We start from the raw sequence: 27309 nt of genomic DNA, 5'->3' as shown, positions 1-27309 counted from the left end.
ATTTTCTAAAGTGGCAAAAACTAAAATATTAAATACTGTCAGATCTGAATATGTTAAAATTTCATGCAACTTTCTGAGCAAGAATAATAAACAATACAAGCTTTTAACAAATTCCTAAGCTGGTAAATGTGTATCCACCTCAACTCTTCATGTCTTTTGTTTTCTATAAACTTCTGTTCAGTTTTTTTTTTTTTTTCAGAACTTCAGAATTTCTAGAAATTTAACACTTTTATTTATAATACAAAGTTTCTCTGCTTATAGATACCATAGATATCTCTAAGTCTCGGATTTCCCACGTGCAAATGAATAGCTTAGCACCTTTCACCTCTGAGGGACAGATGAAGTACTTTGAAGACAGCCTGTAGTAAGATGTCAACTCTTTCTACTACAGCCTGGTTAAGGACCGGTTGGCTAGTGGGAGAGAGTACCAGATCTATGTTACTCATGTTTGGCCCTTGACTTTGTCATTGATCAGCTTTCAAACCTTAGGAAAGTTTTCCCCATGAATCTTAGTTTTTCATTCTCTGCAAAAGAGGGTTGATAAGAAACTATTATTCCTTCCCTTCATTCAAATATGACAAGCTTCATTTGTTAGAACTTTCATCACTACAAGTAAAGATGAAACATGGAAAAAATGGAATGAAGAGAAAGCACAAAAGAGATGGGACAAATAGATAAAAACATGTCAGTAATTGCAATCAGTATAAACGGATTCTCTAAAGAGATGAAGATTGTCAGACTAGATTTAAAAAAATACCCAGAAAAAAGGAAAACCAAAAACATAAAACAAAATCCAGATGTACTTCTTAACTAGATATATTTAAAACAGAAGGAAACAAAGTTTAAGAGTAAAAGGTGGGAAAAGCTATTCTGGGCAAAACTCCCACATCCCCTAACAAAATACTAACTGGAAAACGGTATTACGAGTGTCAAAAAGGGTCATTGTTTAATAATGAAGAGTTTGGGAGGATATCACAAGTATAAATGTGTTTATTTTAAAATATATAAAGCAAAAGCAGAACCATAATAAAAATAAGTAAGTCAGTGATTATAAGGAGAGGTTTTAATATAACTCCTTCAATAATCAATATTTTGTGAAGGGAAAAAAAACCCCACTGAAGAACAATACAACGAATAAGCTTCATATAAAGAGAAAAATACAAACATACAACAATGTTTGCGCAAAATACATACATATATATATGTGTGTACATATATAACAAAGAATGTATACATATATAAAAGTTGTTGCATTCAACACTGGAGAATCTACATTCTTTTTAAAGAACACACAGAATGCTCAAAATGACTACACATTGGACGAACACATTTCAAAGGATGTGTTTTACATAGATCGTCTCCTCTAATTTCAGTGCAATTAAGTTGAAAAGCAGTAAAAAAGATGACCTAAAAACGCTAATTGATCTAGAAATTTTAAAAGAAACATTTTAAATAATTCATGCATGAAAGAATAAAACTTATTAGAAATTAAAAATATCCATAAATGAATAGAAAAAACATTAGATATAAACATTTGGAAGATGCAGATAAGGTGGTATTGAATTAGACCTAACCCTACCTGCGTATGTCTGAAGTGGCAAGACTGAAATTCATGAGCGAAAATATACAATGTAAGCTGAAAAAGAAGAGCAGGAATAAAGACAGCAAAGAAAGAAGGAAGGAAAACGTAAGAGCAGAAATGATGAGATGATCAATGGCAAGACTGATCAAGGGAAAAAAGAGAATATTAGGAATGGAAAAGCAGATTACCATAGATATTACAGAGATGAAAAACACAGTAAGAGAGTGTTTCACACACTTTTATGGTCATCATTTTGAAAATGTGAGTAAAGCAGACAAATTTCTTGAATATACAACAAAGATGACTCATGAAGAAATAGAAAGCCTAATACCATTATCACCATTAAAATAAATCTGCAGTTGAAAATCTATTTGTAAAAAACCCCCACTAATCTAATGAATGAATTGTGTCAAACATCCAAGGCACAAATCATTTGAATGTTTCCTAGGATGTTCTCTAATTCATCGTATGAAGGTAGCGAAAAAATTGATAACCCAAGTTGGAAGCTATGACCTAGCAGATATGTATTAAAAAGACACAATAATTAGGACATGGTTATATTGGCATCAGAACAGACCAACAGACGAATAGAATAGGATAGAATTTAGAAAATAACCACCCTTATATGGAAATTTGATTTATGACAGGGTGGACATTTCAGATCTGATGGAAAAGATTATTCATGTAAATACAATACAGGAAGTGAAAAGGCAAGTTAACTGATTGGGAAATTATTTGCAAACTGACAAATACTTAGTGTATAAATTGTATGAAGAGATTTCAGGGGATGGGGTGTAGCTTAGTGCTAGAGCACTTGCCTAGCAGGTGAAGAGCCCTCGCTTTCATTCCCAGTATTATTACTACTACTACTACTAATAAAAGGCAAATCACTAAGTAGAAAAATGGCATAATATATGAAAAGGAATTTGTGGAAGAGGAAAGAAAGAACTAAGAAACTTAATATTCAGCTTCAATAATGATCAGACAAATGCATCTTAAAACTACCATAATATATCACTTCACACTTTCCAGTTTGGCAAAAACAAAACAAAAATCCCCTGAAGATATAAGGTATGGGCCACCTGAATTCATCCAGAGGCAGTGGACATGTATCTTGGTGCAGCTCCTCTGGAACACATTACCTAGTAAAATCAAAGAGGCATAGTTACCAGTGTAATTCTGACACATACCCTGGAGAACCTCCTCTTCCTGCCAGGACACACTAGCCAAGTGTTCTTTGCAGTGATGTTTTTGATCATGAAGAACCAGAAGCAATCAATCCAAATGTACATTTTGGAGAAATGGATGAATTGGGGGTGAATTATTTCATGAAATGGAATTAATTATAGCTATAATTTTGTCAGTGTGGATGAATTTCTGAACGATGACCTTGAGCTAATAAAGCAAGTTGTGGAGAAATAGATCAGATACAATTTCTGTTTAGAAAGTTTAGAAATGTGAGAACTGAAGACTATCATGTTAAGTGAAATAAGCCCAATCCCCAAACCCAAAGGCCGAATGTTTTCTCTGATAAGTGATGCTGATCCATGGCGGAGGCAGGTAGGGAAAAATGAAGGGACTTTGTGCAGAGGCGAGTGAGGGCAGTGGTGGGGCGGTGGGGATGGGAAGGACGGTAGAATGAGACAGACATTATTCCCCTGTATACATGTACGATTACACTACTGGTGTGACTCAGCACCATGTACAGCCAGAGGAATGAGAAGTTCTGCTCCATTTGTGCACAATGTGTCAAAATGCATTCTATTGTCTTGTATAACCATTTAGAAGAAATTTTAAAAATTGCTATAAAAATTAGATACTTGCTATAGTTTGGATATGGCCTGAGTGTGTCCCCAAAGGGTTCATGTGTTAGAAGTTTGCTACCGAGTGCAGCAATGTTTCTCCATTTAATTTACTTGTAACTTTAAGTTCAGGTTCCTTCTGCCTTAGAAGGCAATCTCCTCAGTATCCACAGGGGGATTTGTTCCAGAACCCCTCTCCCCAAGATACCAATGTCCACAAGTGCTCGAGTCTCTTATATGAAATTGCACATATTTACATATAACCTACACACATCCTCCTGTACACTTCAAGTCATCTCTAGAATACTTTTAATACCTAATACAACATGGATGCTAAACAATGTAATGCTATTATTTCAGGAAATTAGGGGGAAAATGTATGTGTTCAGTGGAGGTACAATTTTTCCCTAAAGATTTTATACTTGATATTGGGTGACTCCTCGGATGCGGAACTTTCAGATAGGAGGGTCGACTGTACTTGGAGTGTTAAGAAGAGCACTTGGTAAAGGGCAGCTTTCCTGCACTCAAGGCCCATAAGCCCGAGCAGGTTACTTCGTGTCTCTGAGCCTGAGCCCTTAGTCATTCAGTAGATGATGCTGCTGGCTTCTTGGGGTTGTGGAGAGAGGCTGATGGGCTGTCACTGGCTCTTTGCGGTTCCAAAATCCGTGGATATTTGTCACCGCCTGCAGCAACAACTTGCACGGGTCTTACGGGTGGTGGAGTGGAAACTGAGGCACCTCTATCTTTCTCTTTAGTGCACTGCTTTCTTGCTTGTTTTTTCATAGAGGAAATGAGGTTTACTTGCTTTGAGAGGAGAGAGAGAGAGACCCCGCTTATCAGAGAGAAAGAAACTTTGCTTAAGAGAGAAACTTTGAAAGAAAGACAGGCTTTTCTCCGTTTAGCGATCTGCCTTCCGCCACTGCCCCTACTCGCTGCTGTGTTCTTTCTTCTGGCTTTTTTGCTAATGGCTGCTGTCTGTGTTTTTCCCCTCTGGCTGCTTCTAATGGCTGCTGTCCGTGCCTGTCTCGCTCCGCCTACGCTTATATCACCTCCAGGAGGCGGAGAGCAGGGCCACGCCTCTTACGCAAAGATTAGGCGAGACGCTCCGAGCAGGCAATTAGTGCTCGAGAACACATGCACATACATTGTGTGCATGGACGAGAAAATCACCTGAGTGTGCTTATGTCAATTAACCTCCTCGCTGCCGATGTGATCAGGCGCCATCCCGGCGCCGCCAACATGGCACAGCCCCCAACAATGGGCGATGTTTTTCAAGGTTCTCCTCGCCAGTGATGACAGCCAAGAGCCTGGTGGCTGTTGCTATTCTCACTGGCACGTGCTCTTAGGAGCAGTTCCCTCTGTGGTGTGTAAGAATGAAGGTGACTCTCTTGAGATGCCAAGATGCTCAAGGGCAGCAGCTGCGTCTGCTTATCCACGCCGCTGGTTCTCCCATGAAGAGCTTTTCCTGAACCTGTTTCAAGCTTGTCTTGGGGGAAGGTTTGGGAGATACAGTCCCTTTCCTTGGGAGTCATGGTGGAGTGAGAAGTTGGAGAGGAAATCAAATGCTGATCACTGTGCTAGCTGCCTGAGGCGGTCACGGGCTGTGCCAGCTGCAGTGGGTGCCTGGGACAACCAGTGGACCACAGTGGCCATTCTGTATTCGGGATGGACTCTGAGGAGGTGGCTTTGGAGCTATGGCTTCGAAGCAAATGGGCGTTCACTTCATTGGCTTCTCGCGTTGTTCTCAGGCACGGTGGACAGGTGGACGGCTTTTTCTCTGTGGCGCTTATGTTATCCACTGTCAGTAGGAGGGGTTCTTTGCATTTTTCTTGGAATGAAGCAGAGTGAGCACTGCGTCATCTCCTTGTGTGTGTCTGTCTCATCCCCTGGGTGACCACAGGTTTGATTTGTGAGACAGCTGGTGGGCCGGGATCTGCCTGTGGCTGGGGCACAGTCCTTGCTTTGTCTGAGTCTGCTTGGCCCCTGTGTAAGTCCGAACCGCAAGTTTGGCCTCATTAGCTCCAGACTCTCGCCACCTGGATTAAGTCTTCCAGATGGCCTTCATTGGGGTAGTTGTTTTTGGTTCTTATTCAGGGTGGAAGATTTGGGCTGCAGTTGACTTTTATTTTCCCATCCTCTGAGGCATCATAAACCACGGGCAATGCTGTGAAGAGTCAGGCTTTCGTGAATCTTGGTTAAAACCAGAAACCCGAGGATGCTTCCCATCTCCATCTAAGATCTAACCTTGGCTCTGCCCTTACCTGCCCCACCTCCTCCCACTGAGAGGCAGGTTACTTTCAAAAGCACAATATTCTTTCTTTCATTTTTACATTTTTGGGTCATGAGAAGTAGTAAAACTTTCCACTGAGCTCGTTGGCAGAGGTTAAATGCCTTTCCGCTGGGCAGGGCTTTCTCTTTGGGTTTTGGCGAGACTGTACACGGACCAGTGCCCTGGGAGCCGGGGCTGAGTAATGGCTCTGAGCTTTGGCCATGGGTTTGTTATGGTTGGATTGCATGTTGGGCGGGTCAGACAGTTGCCTCCTTTCTAGAATGCCACCGTGGCCTCACCACCACCTGAGACATGGTGTTCTCTGCCCTCAGAACTAAAAATACCCCTGTGTGAACTTTTGAGAAGACCAGCCTGGTGCGGGGGGTGCAAAGGGTGGGCGCTGCTGCTGATCACAGAGCAGTTTCTTCTGTACCCCCGACTGGGAGGACCCACACGATCAGCACTGGTCTTGACGGCCGAGCTCCTCACTAAGGATGTGCAGATGGTCAGTCCCGTGTGGCCTTGGCTCTGGAGTTCACTTCCAGCAGATTGTCAACTCTGAACACCAAATAGGCGACTCATACACTAATGGCTTTCCTTGACTACTTCTACCTCCATCAGTGCCCATCTGTGAAGGGGTGAAATTCCCTTAGTGTGAACCCCCTGGCCTTTGCTCCCAGGGAAAGCTGGCCCAAGGCAGTTATTTGGACTCTGGGATGAGGTGTTTTTTTTTTTTTTTTTTTCCCTGTTTGCTTGGGGAGATTTAATATGTATGTATATTTTTCTTATATATTATAAGTGTATTTCAGCAGCAGCTGCATTTGATTATGTAGTATGTAATAAATTATGCCATGCATGAGAATATTGATTGACTCCTTTTCTATTTCTCAAACGATGTTTCCACTAAGTGGTTTCTTGGCAGATGTGCAAAAAGAATTAATGCAGAGCAGTCGGATACTGTTGCCAACAGGAGTCCTGACCACAGCTTGACGCTTTTGCTTATCCCCACAGAGGTGAGGTGAGGAGGGAAAGAGCTCAGGCACATCTAATTATCACTTGGAGCCCAGAGCACAGAATAGAGAGGGTGTGGGAAGGGGCGCTCCCAGCTAGATTTCCCTTTGGGTTGAAGAATATCCATTTCAGAAGAGGAGGAAAAGGCCATAGTCTTTTTTCAGGAACACTGAGCTAACCTTAGAAATAGGCCTGCTCAACTAGTTAGCATCCCCAGAGACATCACTGGGGTGAAGGACAGGAGGTGTGCATCCTCATAGGTGGGAGCCTGTGCCCCATCTGCTGGGGACAACACAGATTGAGTTGTAAGCGACCCCTGTGAGTGGAAAACAGTGTTGGATAGTAAGATGGGAAATGACACTTATCTATTTTATCTGTTTTGTTTATTAGGAAGGAGGCAGAACAAGTAAGATTTGGGAATATTGTTGGTTTTCACATTAGTGGGTTAAAAAAAAAAATATTTGATGCTAATTTCTTCTTACTTCTTCATCATAACCCCAGGTTAGATCCCAAGACTTGGGAATGTTTATCCACCTACTGACCCACACAACCTACCTATCCAGCTCCCTCCACCCACCTGTCTGCCCACCTCTACTCTCATCTCCCATCCATTTGTCTACTCGCCCACCTCCCTCCACCCACCCACCCCACTTCCACCCACCCACCCCTCCTCCCATCTTTGTCTATTCACCCATCTCCCTCCATCCACTCACCCATCCATCTGCCCTTCACTTTCTGCCTCCCAACCATCCATTCATCCAATATTTATGAAACACTTGATATATGCTAGGGACCATGCTGGATTCTGGGCTTTCATTATCGTGATATGAGTAAGAGAAGGTGTGCCTGCTAAGAGAGGCTATCAAGTAGAGTCAGTTACGGCCCATCTTGAGAAGTGGAGGCAGAGCGGAAGGAGGCAGAGTGGAAGGAGGCCTGCGTACCTCAGTCTGGGGCAGTGAGCACTGAGTCCCATCGCAAAGTCCAGAGCCTTCTTAGTCTGGCTTTATCTCCATTGCTACAAAAATAGAGTGCAGTTTCTTTCTTATTGTGGCTTAGACATTGAGAGTGTCCCCTTCTCTCCTGTTTCCCTGTTCATCTTCTCTTAGAAGCAGAAGAGCTGGGGTAGAATTAAGTGGGGGGTCATCCTGTGCTCTAGCCAAGTCCTTTTAGCTCATCTTAATCTCAAGCTCCAGGTTGCTCATATTTTTATACCCATCACAAGAGCATTGTCAATTCACACTAGAGCCACAGTGTGTCATCACACACTTACCAGAACGGCTCGGGTTAAATACCATACCACCACTAAATGCTGGCAAGGAGGTAGATATGTTGGATCACTTGTACATTGCTGGTGGGGATGTACGATGGCAAAGTCACACTGAAAAACGACTTGGCTGTTCATTATGGAACTAAAGATGCAATTGCCATGCCACCCAGCAAATGTACTCTTAGGAGAAATGGAAAGCTTGCTTTTACAGAAAAACCTGTACGTGTATGTTTGTAATAGTAAATTTGTAATCACCCCAAACTGGAGAGAACCTTGATGTCCTTCAACTTGCAAATGCTTAAATAAACAGTGGTATGTTCATACCATGGAAAACGAAGCCATAGAAAGACAGAACCGTCGGTGAGCACAGCAACTCGGATGACTCTCAAGGGACTTATAATGAGTGAAAAGAGCACATCGTAGCCTACAGTTGACCTGCTGTATGAGTTTGAGAATTTCAGAGATGGAGATGAGTGGTGGCTAAGGGTTAAGGACAGGGAGGGGAAAGGGAGGTGCATGTGGCATGAGAGGGTAGCACAGGGACCCTTGGGTGAGACGATTGTTCTGGGTCTTTACTGTGGTAGACACCAGACTAACACATGAGATGAAATTGTATAGAACTCAACACACACACATACACACACAAATGGACAAAAAAGTAAAAGTGGGGAAATCTGAATAAGTTTAGTGAATCCTACCAATGTTAACATTTTTGTTGTGATACCATACTATGGTTTTGCAAAATATTACCATTAAGGAAAACTATGTAAGGGATTTCTCTGAATTATTTCTTACAGTGGCATGTAAATCCACAACTATCTCAACAAAAATCTCAAATAGGAAAAGCACTGTCTAAAAGTTGTATCTGACGGAAAGTTAAATTTCTAAATTAGAGACATCATAACCCAACATCAAATTAAGGTCATGTTTTCTTTTTTTTTTTTTTTTTTTTAAGGTCATGTTTTCTTCATCTACTTGATCAATATGATTGATTCTCTGTGCCTTCTTTTCTAGTGATCAGTGGTTACCAATTCTAATCATCACGTGAATGTATTAATTTCAATAATTTGGACTGGTTTGACTTCTGTGTGGGTTTTAAAGATCTGAACTCAAGAGTGTGTGTGATCTAAACCCTCTCTATCTGCTGAGAGTGTGGGAAAAAAACTTAAGGCCCTTCTAGTGATGAGTCAGAAGTATTGTTTTGCAATAAAATATAACACATTTTATTTTTTATTTTTTGTTTTTGAAAAGTTAAGAAATTTCTGGCCTGTTTTGTGTCAGAAGCTTAACATTTTCACTTAAGAGGTTGTTAAGTGTTTGGTAAACACGTAATAAATCTGGAGTCGAGATAGATGGGCAGGCCTGAATTTAGACCTTTGCACATGAAATTGATCTTTGAAATACTTGGAAAAATATCCCTTGCAGCCCAAAGAAGATGACCATCTATGATGACCTAGTAGCCATGGGCAGCTAGGCACTGCCACTTTGTGGTTCCATGACCCCTCTCAGCACTGGTTCTGGGCCTGTGGGTGGAGGGATAGTGGACAGAGTGGGTGGGTAAGGGCTGCATCCACAGTGGGGACTGTCCTGCTCCAATGCAGTTGGAGACTGGGGTTGGGGCTGATCATGCAATCATCAAAATTTTAATAGTGTTTTGGGGATGGGATGTCAATAGTGTTTTTATAGATGAAGTATGAAAATCAATATTCTAGTATGAAAATCAATATTCTAGTGGGGTTCTAATTTACCTCACAGTTTTGTAGAGGTGATTCTTATTGTATGATTGAAATCGTTTCATTTCCTGTTCACCATGAACGCATTGTAGAGTTGCTTGAATCGGTGGGGGGAGGGAAGGGAAGGAGCAAGGTTAGTTCAGAACATGAAGTGCACTTGAGAGCATTTCCCGTGGTATCTGAAGATGGTATTCAGGGTCATCCGCCGGTGCTGTTTGGCAGGAGGCAGAGAGTGGGGGAATGAGGGAGAATATGGGACACATTTGTCTGCCCCAAGGCGGCTTTTGAGACCACTGTTAAATCCATCACAGGATCTCTCAAGTAGATGGGGTTTACACAGCACTACCAAGTATTTCCTGAAGGTTCCTTCAGCTTTTTCCAAGTCGAAGCTGCTTTAGTCTGCGGTAAGTTCCAGATGAATCCCAGCAAACAGGCTTTTTCCAAATGGATCAACTAGCACTTAATAAAAGTGGAACTGTGTTCGCATATGTGTCTGTAGCCACACATGCATGGAGAAGAATCCTGGCAGTAAATGCTTTAGGTCATGCTGAAAAGGAACTTTCTTTCATTTGTTAAAACTATGTCTTAAAATAGTCTTTGGCGACCTTGTTCCCTAAAATTGGACTGTGCCCAGAGGTGAGTGAGTGGGGAAAAGTTTGAAGCAAATTTATGAGGCTGTGTTCTGTGGGCAGTAGGATGGAAAAGAGTAAAAATGGGTTTCAGATTTCTCTGGTTTTCTCGGAACATTAAAGTGCCTGACCTAGTCTCACATTTAAAATGTGTTCTTAGACTGGAGTATAGATTTGGGAAAGAATAGTAACTCAAGTGATATTCTAGAAGAATTAACATCTAAGGATGGAATTTACCATTTACATTTCACATCTGTCTTTCCCTGCAAGAAGTCTTTTTGTTTTCATGAGAAGATCTAAATTTGGTCAGTTCTTACTTTTTTAGCTCCATGTATTCCTGGAAACCAAATTTTAAAATGCACACCAGGGCCAGGGAATGTAGCTCAGTGGTAGAGTGCTTACCTTGGAAATGCAAAGTCCTGGGTTCAAATCCCAGCACACACACACAAAAAAAGACACACCCATGAGATATCCTGTTTCCTTAGGAATAACAACTAGTATTTGAGGATTACTTACTGTGTGTTGATACTGTTCTAAGCATTTTACAAGTGTAACTTATTCAATCTTTGCAACAACCTTATGAAGTTGTTACTGTTATTGCCCCAATTTTATATGTGAAGAAACAGAAGCACAGAGAGATGGAATAACTTGCATATAGAATCACACAGCTAGTTAATGGGGACACCAGCATTTGCATTTAGGCAAGTGGACTTTAAAGATTGAGTCATTAAACCATAATGATATTACCTCTCAATGTTAAAGCATTATTTTGGCTTTTAAACAAGAATTTACCAACCAGAAGCTGCAAATTTGTGCAACCACTTTGGAAAGCAGTATAGAGATACCTCAGAAAATTGGAATGGAACCACCATTTGACCCTGTTATCCCACTCCTCCGTTTATACCCAAAGGACTTAAAATCAGTATAGTATAGTAGTGCAGCCACATCAATGTTTATAGCAGCTCAATTCACAATAGCTAAACTATGGAACCAGCCTAGGGTGCCCTTCAACAGATGAACGAATAAAGAAAATGTGGTATATACACACAATGGAATATTACTCAGCCATCAAGAAGAATGAAATTATAGCATTTGCTGGTAAATGGACGGAACTGGAGACTATCATGCTAAAGTGAAATAAGCCAATCCGCCAAAAAACCAAAGGCCTAATGTTCTCCCTAATATGTAGATGCTAACACATCATAAGGGTGGGGAAGAATAGAAGTTCATCGGATTAGACAAAGGGGGATGAAGGGAAGAGAGGGAGGATAGGAATAGGAAAGACAGTAGAATGAATTAGACATAACTTTCTATGTTCATGTCTGAATACACAACCAGTGTAACTCCACATTATGTACAACCACAAGAATGGGAAGTTATACTTCATGTATGTATAATATCAGAATGTACTCTGCAGTCATGTATATCTAGAAAGATTAAAAAATGTAAAAACTTATCAGATACGATTAAGAGTACATCATAATAGCAAGGACATGCTAATTTATTTAGTTATTCAATATGATAACAATAAACTACTTGGTAATTAAATAGAAAAATATTCTGATTCTCTTAAAATGGGAATACATGTATCAGTTGGATGACTATATAAAGGCCTCACTATTATGTAAAGCTGGTAAGATATGATTTTTTCCATGACACAAATTTGCTGTAAACAATGTGCTAAAAATGTAATTAGATACGTAAGTCTCTGGTCTTGACTTCAGAAAGCCTTTTGTGGTGTGGACAGCACAGTTTTTCACATGAGACTCCCTAAAAGTGTTCAGAGACTCTCTCCCCTTCACCTTGGAAGGTTGGTGACTGCAGGGCATGGCTTCTGGAGTGGCATCTTTTGTACCTGCCTTCTGGCTTCCATAGTGTCTGCTGAAATGTCAGCTAGGTCAATGTCTTATTGTTGTGGGATCTGTGAGTCTGGATCCTGGCTGGAGGCAGGAAGGTGCTGACTTGCTTTGGGGTGGATCTGATGGAATTCTGGAAAAGTGGGGTGAAGCTCAGTTCATGTGAACTTCAGGGCAGTGAGAGCAGGTTCGGTTATGGGTTATGGAAGATCATCCGCTTAGGTGTAACAGCCCATGAACTCACCTCTCTCTCTCTCTCTTCCTCCCTCTGCCCTCCCCACTCCCTTTCACTGGGCCCCTCCCGGTCTGTAGCACAGACCCTGGATTCTCATGGTCTATGGAATGTGGGCCTGCTGGAGTGTGCTGGGGGCCCCGGGTGTGGCCCTGGTGCTTCTCCACACCGTCATCGCCTTCTGTGTGGCCCAGTTCCGGTCGCTGCTCCTGTCATGGCTCTGTTCTCTCCTGCTGCTCTCCACACTGAGGCTGCAAGGTGTAGAGGAAGTGAAGGTAAGTGTCTTCCTCTTGTGTCCTTAAATTGAGAAGGCAAAGGCCTGGCTTTTCCCAGATCCCAGCAGGTAACTGTTTTCAAACACCAGAAAACAGTCGTGGCGCCTCGACGGGGCTCCCCCTTGTGGCCACACAGGGTCGATACAGGTGAGCCCTCTTCCTCTGCAATCTTTTAAGTCTTTTGTTCAGTCTCTCCCCTGCGAGGTTGCCCAGGTGTAGCCCTGTACCTTTTCCCCCTGTTTGGGAAGGCATGGAGGGTGCCAGATGTTACAGGATCAGAAGATCAGGACCAAATGTGAAATCAGTAAAGAGTCCCCTAGGCATTTGATTCAAATCATCTGTTGGGTGGTCTGAAATTTTTAGGGAATGTTCTTGCTCACAAGTCTTATCTCGCCCAGAGCCCACCATGACTCTGAGACAGGTAAGATGAGCCGTTTCCTCCTTCCTAATTGATGAAGCATATCTATTTATTATCTACTCATGTAGACAACGGAAGCTCTTTATATTTAGAAAGTGAGAACAACATGTTTTGCTGCAAAATGCGTAGTCCAGGCTTTTATTTTTGTAAACACGGTGGCATCTTGAGAGACTCAACTACCTATCAGTTGTCTGTGCTAATGCAGGAAGACACTGGAGCCGAGCCCCACTTCTCTATGGCTTTTGGCTGTATTAGTAAATTTTTCTTTGATAGAAATTGACCTTCTTAGCTTTATTTTTTTCTTAGTCCTGATTACAGTGCAGTTTTAGTCTGTGAGTGCACACGAGATTTGGCCTATGGGTTTACTGAAAGATGGCATCCCAAGTGTAGGAGTCTGGTGTGGGGAGTTAAACTGCTTGCACCCCTCAGCAGGCTCTTCCTGCACTGTTTTCTGGTTCCTGTTGAACATTCCCAGATCATGTCCTGGCAGGTGTGCAGCATCCTCTGGACAGCTCTCAATGATCTCTTCTGTCCTTAGTAACTCATGCAAAATGGGGCCTGGACAGGACACCTCGGCTATCTGCATAGCTTCCCTCTCTTCCACCTATTGAATGGACCTTTTCCACTTTGAGCTCAGAGAATCAGGCTTGTCATCCAAGACCACAGCCAGGGAGGCCACCAGGTCTGCAATTCAAATGGAGATCTGAGCCAATCAGAAGTGGGAACTCTCCTTGGGAAAGAAATGCATGGCAAGAATAAGAAGATCCAGGCATCAGCTCCAGCATGTCCAGGGTTCTGGGCATTACCGGCCTCGAGCTTCAGGTTCAGTCAACTTTGACAACAAACAGCCCAAGAGACTCCCAACTCTGAAAACATCAGAGCCACGCGCCTAGGGCAGGAGCGCCCCTGTTCTCCATCGTCATCTCCTCTGCCAGCGCTGGGCTCCCAGACACTGCCTCAGTGGAGATGCAGGTGCTGTAGGAGGCAGGCGACTCTGCTTCTCTTTTGCCTTTACACATTGATGTCCTGTCTCTCTGAGCCAGTCTCTTCCCTCATCCTTGTCCATCTGATTCTGTTGTTTCCCCCAAAGCACAGCCCACCAAGCTATTCCTACCTCTATGGAAAGCCCTCTCCTGTTGCTTGATTTTCCTTGCTGTGAGTCCTCGGATGGAATCTGTTCGTACTTGACTGTTTCATTGGTGTTGTGCCCACAGTTAGCTGAAGATTTTTCATGTTCACTTTACGGGATGTGACATGACTATCTACTGCTTGATATGATTAAGTAGCTCCTATACCTGGTCTTGTAGACTAGAATATAAACTCTCTGAGAGGCAGGGTGCTGTTCCCAGGCTTCTGAGTACAGGGCTCCATCCAGGCCAGTTCTCTGCAGATGCCAGCTCACAAAGTGAGTGTGTGTGGAAATGATATGGGTCAGAGGAAGGGATAGGTGTGTTAAATAAAATTGATGGGAGGTCATAGATTTAGACTGGGCACCTGCACTGGGCCCAGCAGATCAGACCAATGTAGAGTTTAATCACAGTAACTGAGTTTTGTTTGGCTGCAGAAGGCCCTAAAGCCAATTAACTAATTAAGCTGTAAATAATTAATTACTTAAGCTGTAACCAATTGATGGATTGATTGACGAGGCTGTTGCTAATTAAGTCTTTTTCTGTCTGATCACATCGTTGGCTGGAGTACTCAGAACCTGGCCTTGTCTGAAAGCTGCTGATTGGTGAATTGTGTTTTGCTTTGTTTTTATTCTTTGCTAGAGTAAATGCTATTACACTGAATTGGTCCAAGGATTTTCCTTTTCACAGGTGTGTGTAATATCCCACAAAGCTCCTCTTTATGCTGGAGCAGCTGGCCACCTTTGTGCCGCTGCTTCTGTGGACCTGTTGCAAGGGCCAGCAGCTCTGAAGGGTTTATGAAGTTAGTAGATCTGTTTTCCAGTGGCATTCTTATTTCTTGCCTTCATCCCATTAACATTCCTTGCATAGAAAGTCTCGGGAAGTTTTGGTATTCTCTCTTCAATCGCTGTGGGCCTGGAACTTCTTATGATGTCTTTATTTTTTTTTTATTTATTTTTTCTTTTTTATTTATTTATTTTTTATTGTAAACAAATGGGATACATGTTGTTTCTGTTTGTACATGGCGTAAAGGCATACCATTTGTGTAATCATAAATTTACATAGAGTAATGTTGTTTGATTCATTCTGTTATTTTTTCCCTTCCCCCCACCCCTCCCACCCCTCTTTACCCTCTATACAGTACTTCCTTCCTCCATACTTGCCCCCCTCCCTAACCCTAACTCTAACCCTAACACTAACCCTTCCCTCCCCCCATTATGTGTCATCCTCCACTTATTAGTGATATCATTTGTCCTTTGGCTTTTTGAGATTGGCTTATCTCACTTAGCATGATATTCTCCAATTTCATCCATTTGCCTGCAAATGCCATAATTTTATCATTCTTTATGGCTGAGTAATATTCCATTGTATATATATATATACCACAGTTTCTTTATCCACTCATCAATTGAAGGGCATCTAGGTTGGTTCCACAGTCTGGCTATTGTGAATTGAGCAGCTATGAACATTGATGTGGCTGTATCTCTGTAGTATGCTGATTTTAAGTCCTTTGGGTATGGACCAAGGAGTGGGATAGCTGGGTCAAATGGTGGTTCCATTCCAAGTTTTCTAAGGAATCTCCACACTGCTTTCCAGAGTGGCTGCACTAATTTGCAGCCCCACCAGCAATGTATGAGTGTACCTTTCTCCCCACATCCTCGCCAACACCTGTTGTTGCTCGTATTCTTGATAACCACCATTCTAATTAGGGTGAGATGGAATCTTAGGGTGGTTTTGATTTGCATTTCTCTTATTACTAGAGATGTTGAACATTTTTCCATATGTTTGTTGATTGCTTGTAGATCTTCTTCTGTGATTCATTTCCTTAGCCCATTTGTCGACTGGATTATTTGAATTCTTGGAGTAAAGTTTTTTGAGTTCTTTATAGATTCTGGAGATTAGTGCTCTATCTGAAGTATGATTGGCAAAGATATTCTCCCACTCTGTAGGCTCTTTCTTCGCATTGCTGATAGTTTCCTTTGCTGAGAGAAAGCTTTTTAGTTTGAATCTATCCCAGTGGTTGATTCTAGCTTTTATTTCTTGTGCTATGGGAGTCCTGTTAAGGAAGTCTGATCCTAGACCAACAAGGTGAAGATTTGGACCTACTTTTTCTTCTATAAGATGCAGGGTCTCTGGTCTGATTCCGAGGTCCTTAATCCATTTTGAGTTTAGTTTCGTGCATGGTGAGAGATATGGGTTTAGTTTCATTCTGTTGCATATGGATTTCCAATTCTCCCAGCACCATTTGTTGAAGAGGCTATCTTTTCTCCATTGCATATTTTTGGCACCTTTGTCTAGTATGAGAAAATTGTATTTATTTGGGTTTGTGTCCGTGTCCTCTATTCTGTACCATTGATCTACCTTTCTATTTTGGTACCAATTCCATGCCGTTTTTGTTACTATTGCTTTGTAGTAGAGTTGAAGATCTGGTATTGCAATACCCCCTGTTTTACTCTTCCTGCTAAGGATTGCTTTAGCTATTCTGGGTTTCTTATTCTTCCAGATGAATTTCATAATTGCTTGCTCTATTTCTGTAAGGTACATCATTGGGATTTTAATTGGAATTGCATTGAATTTGTATAGCACTTTAGGTAGTATGGCCATTTTGACAATATTAATTCTTCCTATCCAAGAACATGGAAGATCTCTCCATCTTCTAAGGTGTTCTTTAATTTCTTTCTTTAGTGTTGTATAGTTCTCATTGTAGAGGTCTTTCACCTCTTTTGTGACATTGATTCCCAAGTATTTTATTTTTTTCGAGGCTATTGTGAATGGGGTAGTTTTCCTAATTTCTCTTTCTGAAGATTCATCACTTATGTATAAAAATGCGTTGGATTTATGGGCATTGATCTTGTAACCTGCTACTTTTCTGAATTCACTTATGAGTTCTAAGAGTTTTCTGGTGGAATTTCCAGGTTCCTCTAAATATATAATCATGTCATCAGCGAACAGGGATAGTTTGAGTTCTTCTTTTCCAATTCGTATCCCTTTAATTTCTTTGGTTTGTCTAATTGCTCTGGCCAGAGTCTCAAGAACGATGTGGAATAGAAGTGGTGAAAGAGGGCATCCCTGCCTTGTTCCAGTTTTTAGGGGGAATGCTTTCAGTTTTTCACCATTTAGAATGATATTAACCATGGGCTTAGCATAAATGGCCTTTACAATGTTAAGGAATGTTCCCACTATCCCTATTTTTTCTAGTGTTTTGAGCATGAAGGGGTGCTGTATTTTATTAAATGCTTTTTCTGCATCTATTGAAATAATCATGTGATTCTTGACTTTAAGTCTATTAATATGGTGAATTACATTTATTGATTTCCTGATGTTGAACCAACCTTGCATCCCTGGGATGAAACCCACTTGATCATGGTGCACTATCTTTTTAATATGTTTTTGTATGCGATTTGCTAAAATTTTGTTGAGAATTTTTGCGTCGATGTTCATTAAGGATATTGGTCTGAAATTTTCTTTCCTTGATGAGTCTCTGTCTGGTTTAGGTATCAGGGTGATATTGGCTTCATAGAATGAGTTTGGGAGGGTTCCCTCCTCTTCTATTTTATGGAATACTTTGAGCAGTATTGGAATGAGCTCTTCTTTAAAGGTTTTGTAGAACTCGGCTGAGAACCCATCTGGTCCCGGACTTTTCTTTGTTGGTAGGCTTTTGATGACTTCTTCTATTTCAGTACTTGAAATTGGTCTATTTAAATTGTTTATGTCCTCCTCGTTCAGTTTAGGCAATTCATATGTCTCTAGAAACCTGTTGATGCCTTCGAAATTTTCTATTTTGTTGGAGTATAGATTTTCAAAATAGCTTCTAATTATGTTTTGTATTTCAATCCTGTCTGTTGTGATATTTCCTTGTTCATTCCGAATTTTAGTGATTTGGGTTTTCTCTCGTCTTCTCTTTGTTAGTGTGGCTAAAGGTTTATCAATTTTGTTTATTTTTTCGAAGAACCAACTATTTATTTTGTCAATTTTTTGTATTGTTTCTTTTGTTTCAATTTCATTGATTTCAGCTCTGAGTTTAACTATTTCCTGTCTTCTACTACTTTTGGTGCTGTTCTGTTCTTCTTTTTCTAGGGCTTTGAGCTTTAGTGTTTGATGTCTTTATTTTTGTTCATTTGGATATGCATCCTTCACTGATCCAGGTGACTGCATTTAGGATTGGTGGGTCTTGAATCAACAGTGATGTGAACCGTGAGACACACAACCTGGTTTCTGGTCTGTTCTAGTCACGCTTCTTTTCAATTGAGGCAGTCTTTTAACTCAACCTCCATTTTATTGCTTGGAAAAGAGAAGTAATCGCTGCTCCACCTCTCTCCTGAGATTGTTTGGAAGGTCGAACAAGATAATCTGCCTTAAGCGATGTTGTGTTGTAGCATTGCGAAAGTTCAGGTAATTTTTGGTGTTAGGTGATCTTAGTTTTTCTGTGCTCTCACCAATGAAATGAGGCGGGTATGTTAAGCACATATATGAGAATTTGACTTGGAGCAAATAAGGTAGCAGTTCTATCTTGACAAAAGATTCTTTCCCAAATGGTTAGCTATGCAATTGTGGAAAACAAATGTGCTTAAAAATGGATTTGGAATGAAACCAAAACAAATCAATGTCTAATATTTTGGGGAACCTGATGAGTGTACAAAACTGAATCTAATTGGGGACAGAATTCTTTGGGGACAGTTGGCATCAGTTATAGATATTGGTGTGAATACATGTTCATGTTCATGCATATTTTATGGTGCATTAGAAAACATTGTGGAAAGGAGAGCAAATGACTGGAAACTAGTTGGTTTCTAGGTTTTTTTCACAAGCACACTCTTGATCTGAATGTCCTCTTTGCCCTTGGTGGCTCCTGAAGTCCTAGACATGGAGCAGAAAGTGTTTGGTGGCTAGTTTTTCTGTGTATAGCCTTAAAAGACCCTCATAAGGGCTGGGGATATAGCATGGTTGGTAGAGTATTTGCCTCAATAGCACAAGGCCCTGGATTCAATTCCCAGCACAGGAAAAAAAAAAAAAAAAAAAAAAAAAAGACCCTCATAGACCAAATTAACTACTCTTTCCTTTGACTTCATCCTATATCTTGTATATATTTCTATAAATTATTTTTCTCATTAGGAAACAATATGTAGACAGGTATGCCTATATTTTCAGCAGCTTGAGAGGCTGAGGCAGGAGGATCACAAGTGCCTTAGCAACTTAGCAAGACCCTGCCTCAAAAAGCAAAAAAGGGCCGGGATGTGGTTCAGTGGCAGAGCACCCCTGGGTTAAATCTCTAATACCACATGCACAAAACAAAAGCAAAAATGAATGTGTATATATCATGGAAAATATAGAAAATAAAAAGATGATTACTCCAGTGTTGCTAAGACTTCCTCACTCTTTCTTCTCTTGTTTCCTGCACATTTTTATGCATGCATGTTTTTTGTTTTGTGCTGTATGGATGTCCTCTATCCCAGGCCTCTACCTGCATAGCATTCTCCTTCTCCGTCTATCTGCAGGTTCAATGTATTTGTTTTCTTCTCCCAAATTTTCATTGTAAAACACCCTAGTTCCTTAGGTCCTGTGGACATTTTGCCAACTGCTATCTGGCTGTGCTGCTGGTGGCTTAAGAAACCTGTCCCAGGATGAGTCCTCTTATTTTTTTCTAGCTAGCCTCTGTAATAACTCAGTAAATACTTTAAAGACCTCTTTGAGAAGTTTGATTTAACATAGTATTCAGGTAAAGTGGAGCCAAATTAATAATTGAAGAGCAAGAAAAAAAAATGTTAAAGACAAAAATCCCATGTGACATTTATAGGCTCCTTTTTGTCATCAGAATTGTTGAAGGAACTATCAAAGTGCCCATTGGATGTAACTCACCTCCCAGTTATCCATTGGATGTTTCTCATAGATGCATCCCCAGGAAAATCTTCCTTAGGTGCACCGGGCCTCATGCTAATTTGATGGTGGATGTAAGAGACATTTTTTTGTTCTTTTCCTCACTGTTTATTGGCTGCTTGGGTGTGTGTGTGCCCGTGCGTGCACGCGCGCACACACACACACAGGCACTGGGGATTAACCTAGGGCTTTATGCATGCTGGGCTCTGACCTGCTAAGCACATGCTTCACCATTTAACTCCACCCCCAGCCCTAACTGCTTGCTTTGATTACTAAGAGGATTTCTTGATCCCCCAGCCCCCCCATTTACCCCCATACTGGGGATTCAATCCAGGATTTCATACATGCTAGGCAAGCACTCTACTACTGAGCTTTGTTCCCCAGCCCTTTTCTAAAAATTTATTTTGAGACAGGATCTTGCTTCATTGCTCAAGCTGGCCTCAAATTTGTGATCCTCCTGCCTCAGAATTTCAAGCAGCTGGGATTACAGGCCTGCCCACGGCACCTGGCTCCAATATGAGTTGCTTGCTCTTCATTGGTTCTGACTCCCTTTATAGGTAGCGGCTGCTCTACCTGAGGAAGCACTCTCCTTCCGAGCTTCTCAGAAAGTGGTGGCCCTGCTGGGTGGCTCCTTCGTTGGGCCCAGATGCCGCCCCTCCTTGCCACTCAACGCTTGCCGTCTCCTTTTGGTTTTGCAGAGAAGGTGGTACAAGACGGAAAACGAATACTACTTGCTGCAGTTCACGCTGACTGTTCGCTGTCTGTACTACACCAGCTTCAGCCTCGAGTTCTGCTGGCAGCAGCTGCCGGCAGCCAGAGCCTCCTACTCCTTTCCCTGGGTGTTGGCCTATGTCTTCTACTATCCCGTCTTCCACAACGGGCCCATCCTCACCTTCCCGGAGTTCGTCAAACAGGTTAGAGCCTGCTGGGGAGGGTGGGTAGGGGTGGGTGGACTGGATTCCATAGATTAGGCCATTGTCTCTATTGCTGAGTTTGTGTGACCGAGTCTTTCCATTCAGGTGCACCCCCAGACTGAACATGCACATCATTAGTTATCTTGATTTTTACAAATAGGTGAAGTGTATTTTGGGAATAAGCCTTCACCATAGAGGTAGACCCATCTCATGTGTTTTAGCTCACGGGGCTCCACCCTGAGTCTGGGTGGTCTGTGGCCACCAAGGTTCCAAACAGCTCAGAGGACTGGGAGTTGATATCCACTACAGCCAAGCTCCGGGGAAAGAAAGTTTGATTCTGATGCTATTCCTTGAAAGAGTATGAAGAGAAACGTCTATGCTGTTAGTTGCTTGGCAAATAGTGTTTCCTTTCACGGTCACAAACTGATCATGAAATTGTTCCACTGCATTAAGCGACTTTGCCCTTATCCAGCGCGTCCCTCTACTCAAACCTCCCTTTCTCAACCCACAGCTGGGCTCACAGGGCATGTTTAAGTTAATTCACCTCAGGTGTGAGTAATACCAAACGCTGTTCCCTACAGGATACTTCCACCTAACACCAGCAAAACAAAACAATTTTGGTGGAGGAGAGAATAATTCACACAGACACCTGTGAAATACACACAGATGCATGTGCTCGGAAGCAGAGTTCGAAGTACAGGGCCAGCCTCAGTGTTGTACATTTTTGAGGGACAACATGAAAGGTGTCCCCTGAGAGTGGGACTCTTATGTAAGGCCCCCCAAAAGGAAACCCCAACTCTGTCCCATGGATCGAGGGCAACCCCAATCAACCGCAGGAGGCGTCACTTGATGCAAACCGCAAGAGGTGTTTATTCCAGCGCGCTGGGACCCAACTTGTGACTCACGCAGGAGTCCAAGGGTCGAGTCCCTAGCAGAAAATCTTACAAGTTTATAAAGGCAGAAAACCACACATCAGGAGGGGTCGCACATGAAAGGGAAAAGGGGAACAAAGCTGCTGGGAAATTTCAAAGGGGGTCTGGGTTTGCTGATAACATACATGTTTCACAATGTTTTACAACAGGGCGTAGATTCTGGTCAATAGTTTCTGGTAATCCTACTGTTTGAGCACTATCTGGCTATCTGGCTCAATTTACCCTTTTACTCTCTGTTTGGGGCTGACTCCTGGAACAGCTTTAAGGGCTTTGTTCCCGTCACTGGGAGGGAGACCTTAGGGAGTTGAGATAAAACAGACAGCTTAAAAAAAATGTCCATTCTTTCACTTACTGGAATTAAGACAAAACTAGCGATTTTCAAGTTCTGCATTTTGTTCAACAGTGGTGTGTGTGTGTGTTTGCAGTATAACAGCACATTCTCAAATTGCCAGTGTCAGCATGTAACTTTTTACTCTCCAGAATTCTTTGAAGAGAAATTGATACGCTGGGCAAATGCAGATTTGGTATATGGTTTCTCATGTTTCAGTTTGGGTGACATGGGATCATTTTTTGACTGTGAAGTAATTTTGTATCTGTTTGAAATTGTATTTTAGTGGGTAAAGGATAGAGGTGGCTAAGTGATGGCAGCTGATCTAACTTGGTGGCTCTCGGTGAGGTCCCAGAGGCAGCAGGATCAGCACTTCCAAGGACTTGTTGAAATGCAAACGCTCAGAACTTCCGGGGGTGGGTCCTACCTATCAGGATAGTCTAAGAGGTCCCTCCAGGTGACTGATGCATGTTAAAGTCTGAGAACCACGATTCCAAGTCCCTCAGAAGTGGAGCGGGCACAGTGAGGGAGGGTTCAGACCCTCCACGTTGTCTCTTTTTACATTTTGTCCTGTAAGAAAGGACACTCTGAATTTTGATTTCTTCCCAATTTTCCAGCCAGTAACTTTTGGATTAAACATCTATTCATTTCCTCCCCCAAGGACAAATAGTAATTGTCAGAGAAACAGACTAAATCCATGAGGAGGAAACAAATTATTTTCCTAACTGCCTCTTAACCATGAAGAGCTTTGCCCTGTGGGATCTGTGCTTTGTTATGATGCAAAACCAGCATTCTTTTAAAAGTTTTATCTCCTTTAAAAATTTGCCCTTAAGGGTCCAGCAGGAGTATTAAAGGCCTATCCTAGTGCCCTCTATGTGTTCCATAGAGGCCAGCTTTAAGATTATTGCTCCCCTAAATCCTTAGCCAAGGCCCCCATTCTTGTACATCTCAGACTGGGAAAGAGAAGGGGTGGCTTCATATAGTGGGTCAGATTAGGGATTCTGAATTCTATTATTTCTTCCCTTCCCAAATGGTAGCAATTCCTGAGAGCAGGGTACTTGGTAAGGCAAATTAAAACCGTTTTCTGTGGTCTGGGAGTAGTTTGTGTGTGTGTGTGTGTGTGTGTGTGTGTGTGTGTGTGTGTATTCAGCCTGGAAAATGGAAAAATGCCAGTAAGGTACAAGGAAAATTAAAAAATCCTGCAACTTCTATAACTGGCTGAAGCAGCCTATGGGGTGCTTACCTGTGGGAAGAGGGGAGGGTTGAATGAGAAGCTAATCTGGTGGGGAAAAGGCTCCATCAGAGAGGCTACCAAGGAAAAGCCTGGGAAGGGGTGGGAGAATGCAAGTTTGAAGAACTTGTAAGCAAAGTTTTCTCCAAGTGCTCGAATAAATGAATGCATGGAACACTTTCAGATATAAGGACTGGGAATAAGGAAACTGATGCTCCTTTCTGAGATGGTAGGGTCAATTCTTAGACAAGGTTGAGCAGAAGAGTGAGACTTCACCAGCAGGGGGCAGCAGAGCCCTATAGTGAAAACCTGCTCAGGTGGGAGAAGCAGTTTGGGACTCTTCAAACTTAAAATGAGATAAGGCACAGTCCTAGAAAATGCATCTCAATCAAAGTTTGAGCATGTTTGCATATGAAAGATGAAGTATAGAAGAGGTCTTTTTGTAAATCGAGGCATGTGAAGTTTGTACTTAGTAATGATGAATAGCCAAAAATTTTACCTGAGGGTCTCGGTGCTTAACTTGAAGTCTATTTCTGATGGCATTTAGAGTTTGAGGAACATCAGCTATTTTTATGTTTCTGTGGAACTCAAGTACTGAGCAGGAGTAAGATTGGGGGGGCGGTTAGGAAGGTCTAGGGAAAAGTAGGGTGGCTTGCTTAGCTGGGAGCCTGAGGCCCTGCACCTTTGAACAGGTGGAGTGTGCAGTTTGGGCTGGGTTGGGGAGAAGTTGGGCTAGGGGTTCCTTCTTGTTGAGGGCTGTGCTCCTGCCCTGGGGAAAGGGCCAGTGCTCAAATAGGGAACTTGTGCAGAGGTTGATAACCAAAGCTCTGGAGCCCAGCTCCCTGGGTTCAGATCCCTTCTCTGCTGGCTTGAGTAGGTTTGTCAAATTACCTTATGTGCCTTGGTTTCTGTGTGTGTGTGTGTGTTAACCAGGGATTGAACTTGGGCACTCAATCACTGAGCCACATCCCTAGCCCTTTTTTGTATTTTATTTAGAGATAGGGTCTTACTGAGTTGCTTAGCACCTCACTATTGCTGAGGCTGATTTTGAACTTTCTCTCCTCCTGCCTCAGCCTCCCAAGCTGCTGGGATTAAAGGTGTGGGCCACCATCCGTGGCAGTTTCCTTATCTTTGAATGTGAAGACTAGTAGTGCTTCTCTCACTGGATTGAGGGATTAAATGGTTTGTGTAATGTAGCTTGACATATAAATAGCATAAAGTGTTGACTGCTACTGTTCTTAAACAGAAGCATGTGACAATCCCTGGGTAAATTTAGGCCAGAACTGAAGCCCTGGGTGTCCAACCTAGTGGGCGGACACAGCAGTGGGGATTCTGGGAGCACCATCTTTAACCTCCAAAGAGCCAGTCCATCTTTTTTTTTTTTTTTTTTTTTTTTTTTTTTTTTTGTGCCAGGCCATCCTTTTGAGGAGAGGCAGGCAGGTATGGAGTGGGCCCAACCTGCTTGGCTGGCAAGGACTGGTCAGGTAGGTGGTGGCACAGAAATGCTGTACAGGGGTGGGTGGGCTCTGGCTAGCATCTGGAATAACATCTGTGACGATACTGAGCGCTTACTCTAAGTCGGGCTTTACATATTCTAGCTCATTCAGTCCTCAGTCAACCCTATAAGAGTCCGCTGTTACCGCTTTACAGATGAGACAGGCAAAGGGAGGCTAATGGAAGGCAGGAATAAAAGCCTTGTGCCTCTGGCTTGCTGTGACAGGAGTTAGAGGGGAGGAGTGTGGCCTGGTGAACTTACCTACAGGTCTGGAGGCTTTAGCTGGCCAGGCCAGGAACACTCAGGAGCAGCACCATCTGCAGGCCCCTGAGGAGTCTGGGGGAGAAAAGTGTGCGTCACTGGCCTTGGCATGGAGGTTGGGCTGAGGTCGGTGAGGTTCTGATTAGGAAGTGATACTTTTTTTTTTTGGTGGGGGAGTATGGTTTGGTCTGTGACCACCATACAGAGAAGCTACCCCCACCCTGCAAAGGAATAAGGCTTCTGTCAGCAGACCCCTAGATCCAAGCAGACAGAAGCTGACAGTTGGTGGCAGGGTGGCATAATTGGCTCTGGGTAAGACCTTTGTTTGCTGCTCTCAAACATACGTGCTACTAGTGTGTGAAGGAAAAGAACCTTTTTCATCTTTGAGTTCTGGAGTTCTGTCATCTTTAATCATCAGAATCTTTGAAAGAGAAAGGCTTCAATATTCCCTTTCATGCAATTTGCATGAAATGAGGTTTTAAAGTATAATGCATTTTAAAATGCATTTTGCAGATGAGTTAATGTGCATTTTTTTTTTTTTAAGTGGTGCCTGAACTTAAAATTCCCTTGATAGCAGTTTCCAATGGTCTTCAGGTTGACAATCTCCTAGGTTGGAAATCTCTCAAAAGAAATACTTTGCATGAAGACGAGAGTGCAGACCTGCTCATTAGATGAGCTTCTCTTCCCTCTGCTTGATCCTTTAAGAGTCCACTGGACGGAAGGTACAAGTGGATTATAACAACAGCACAGCCCTGCAGACAAAATAACCTTCTTTTTAGGTAAAAGTAAACAATGAAAAGTTGGGTTGTCTCCCTCTTCCTGCATGTATTTGAACAGTTGAGGAATATACATTTCTGTTTTGAATGAGGCCTTCAGCATCAAAAAGGGAGCATTGTAGAGAGGTCGGGCCCTTTTGGTCCTATTGTGACATGTAATTATGCCTCATCAAACCTGGTGGGGAAGTTCTGGCCTGAGAAAAGTAGGCAAGTCATCATTGGAAAGCCGTCAGCTACGAATGGCACCTCATGGTTCTTGTTAACTATACAGATACTTGTCATCTTGGGTTGCACACAGTTTGAGGAGGGTGAGGAGGGCCTCGGAACTGACCTTGAAGTGTGATGGCCTGGAGCTGAGAGGTGGCTGTTTCCAAATAGCCTGGCAGAGCTGTTTTGGCTTCCGGCATGCCCCCTTCTTCAGCTGCTGTCTCTGCTCCCTGGGACGGGGCTACACATTGACGCCCTGTGGCCTCAGGTGCAGGTCTCATCATCAGGGGACCTGAGTTTGGGGTAGGCGTATGCTCAAAGGCCTTCAATGTGCAGAGCTGCTCATTTAGCTGCTCATAGAAGATGTCGGTCTCCTAGGAAAGGCTTCCTGGGAAAGTCCTGGGGTTGGGTATCTTTTTTGAAGCAGGGTGCAGGAAGAGGGATCTTTAGTATGTTTGCCTCACTAACAGAAGTTCAAAGTTCTCACAGTATTGTAAAATTACATCCTTTTCCCCCAATTACAGAAATAATGAATTTTAATTTTCAATAATAACTAAAATCTCACTATCCAAAGATTACCACTGTTGAGTTTGGTTTAGAAACCAGAAACATTCTGTTGTATGAAGATTGTCTCCTGACAACCCTGCTTTTGGGGCCATTATCACATTCAGCCCGATGACTTGCTTCCATCCAAGAGCATAGACCTGTCTGTGTCTCTAGAATGATTTGTGTGCCCTTTAATACTGGCCTTGTTAGTGGCCTTGGTGTGATCTCTTCCAGCCTCCACATTAGTCTGTGCATCTTGGCCATCCAGGCTGCTATAACAAAAATTGATCCGCGCACCCCTAACTCCCACAATTTGGGAGGCTGGCAAGTTCAGGATTGAGGCAGTGACATGTTTGGGGTCTGGTGAGGATCTACTTCCTGGTTTTCAGAAGGGCATCTCACTATGTCACCATGTGGTGGAAGGGATGAGCTAGATCTTGATGAGGGAACTAATTCCAGTTATGAGGGCTCCGTGCTGGTGACCTAATAACCTCAGAGGTCCTACTTCCTAACACCATCACTGTGAAGAGTTACGATTTCTACA

General features: G+C 42.5%; 1 protein-coding gene across 2 annotated transcripts in view; it reads left to right on the top strand.

The window, feature by feature from the left end:
- Window positions 1–27309, top strand: part of HHAT (hedgehog acyltransferase) — a 419237-nt gene that overhangs the window by 98109 nt on the left and 293819 nt on the right. For both annotated transcript variants that reach the window (XM_079107610.1, XM_079107609.1), the window contains 2 exons: window positions 12462–12656; window positions 20774–20989. In XM_079107610.1, coding sequence (XP_078963736.1) covers window positions 12462–12656; window positions 20774–20989 — 411 coding nt within the window. The remainder of the gene's footprint in view (window positions 1–12461; window positions 12657–20773; window positions 20990–27309) is intronic.

Source organism: Sciurus vulgaris (assembly GCF_902686455.1).
Source record: "Sciurus vulgaris genome assembly, chromosome: 12".
In the NCBI taxonomy this organism is placed as follows: Eukaryota; Metazoa; Chordata; class Mammalia; order Rodentia; family Sciuridae; genus Sciurus; species Sciurus vulgaris.
Note: the sequence above shows the minus strand (reverse complement) of the source record. Positions and strands in the feature narration are given on the sequence as shown.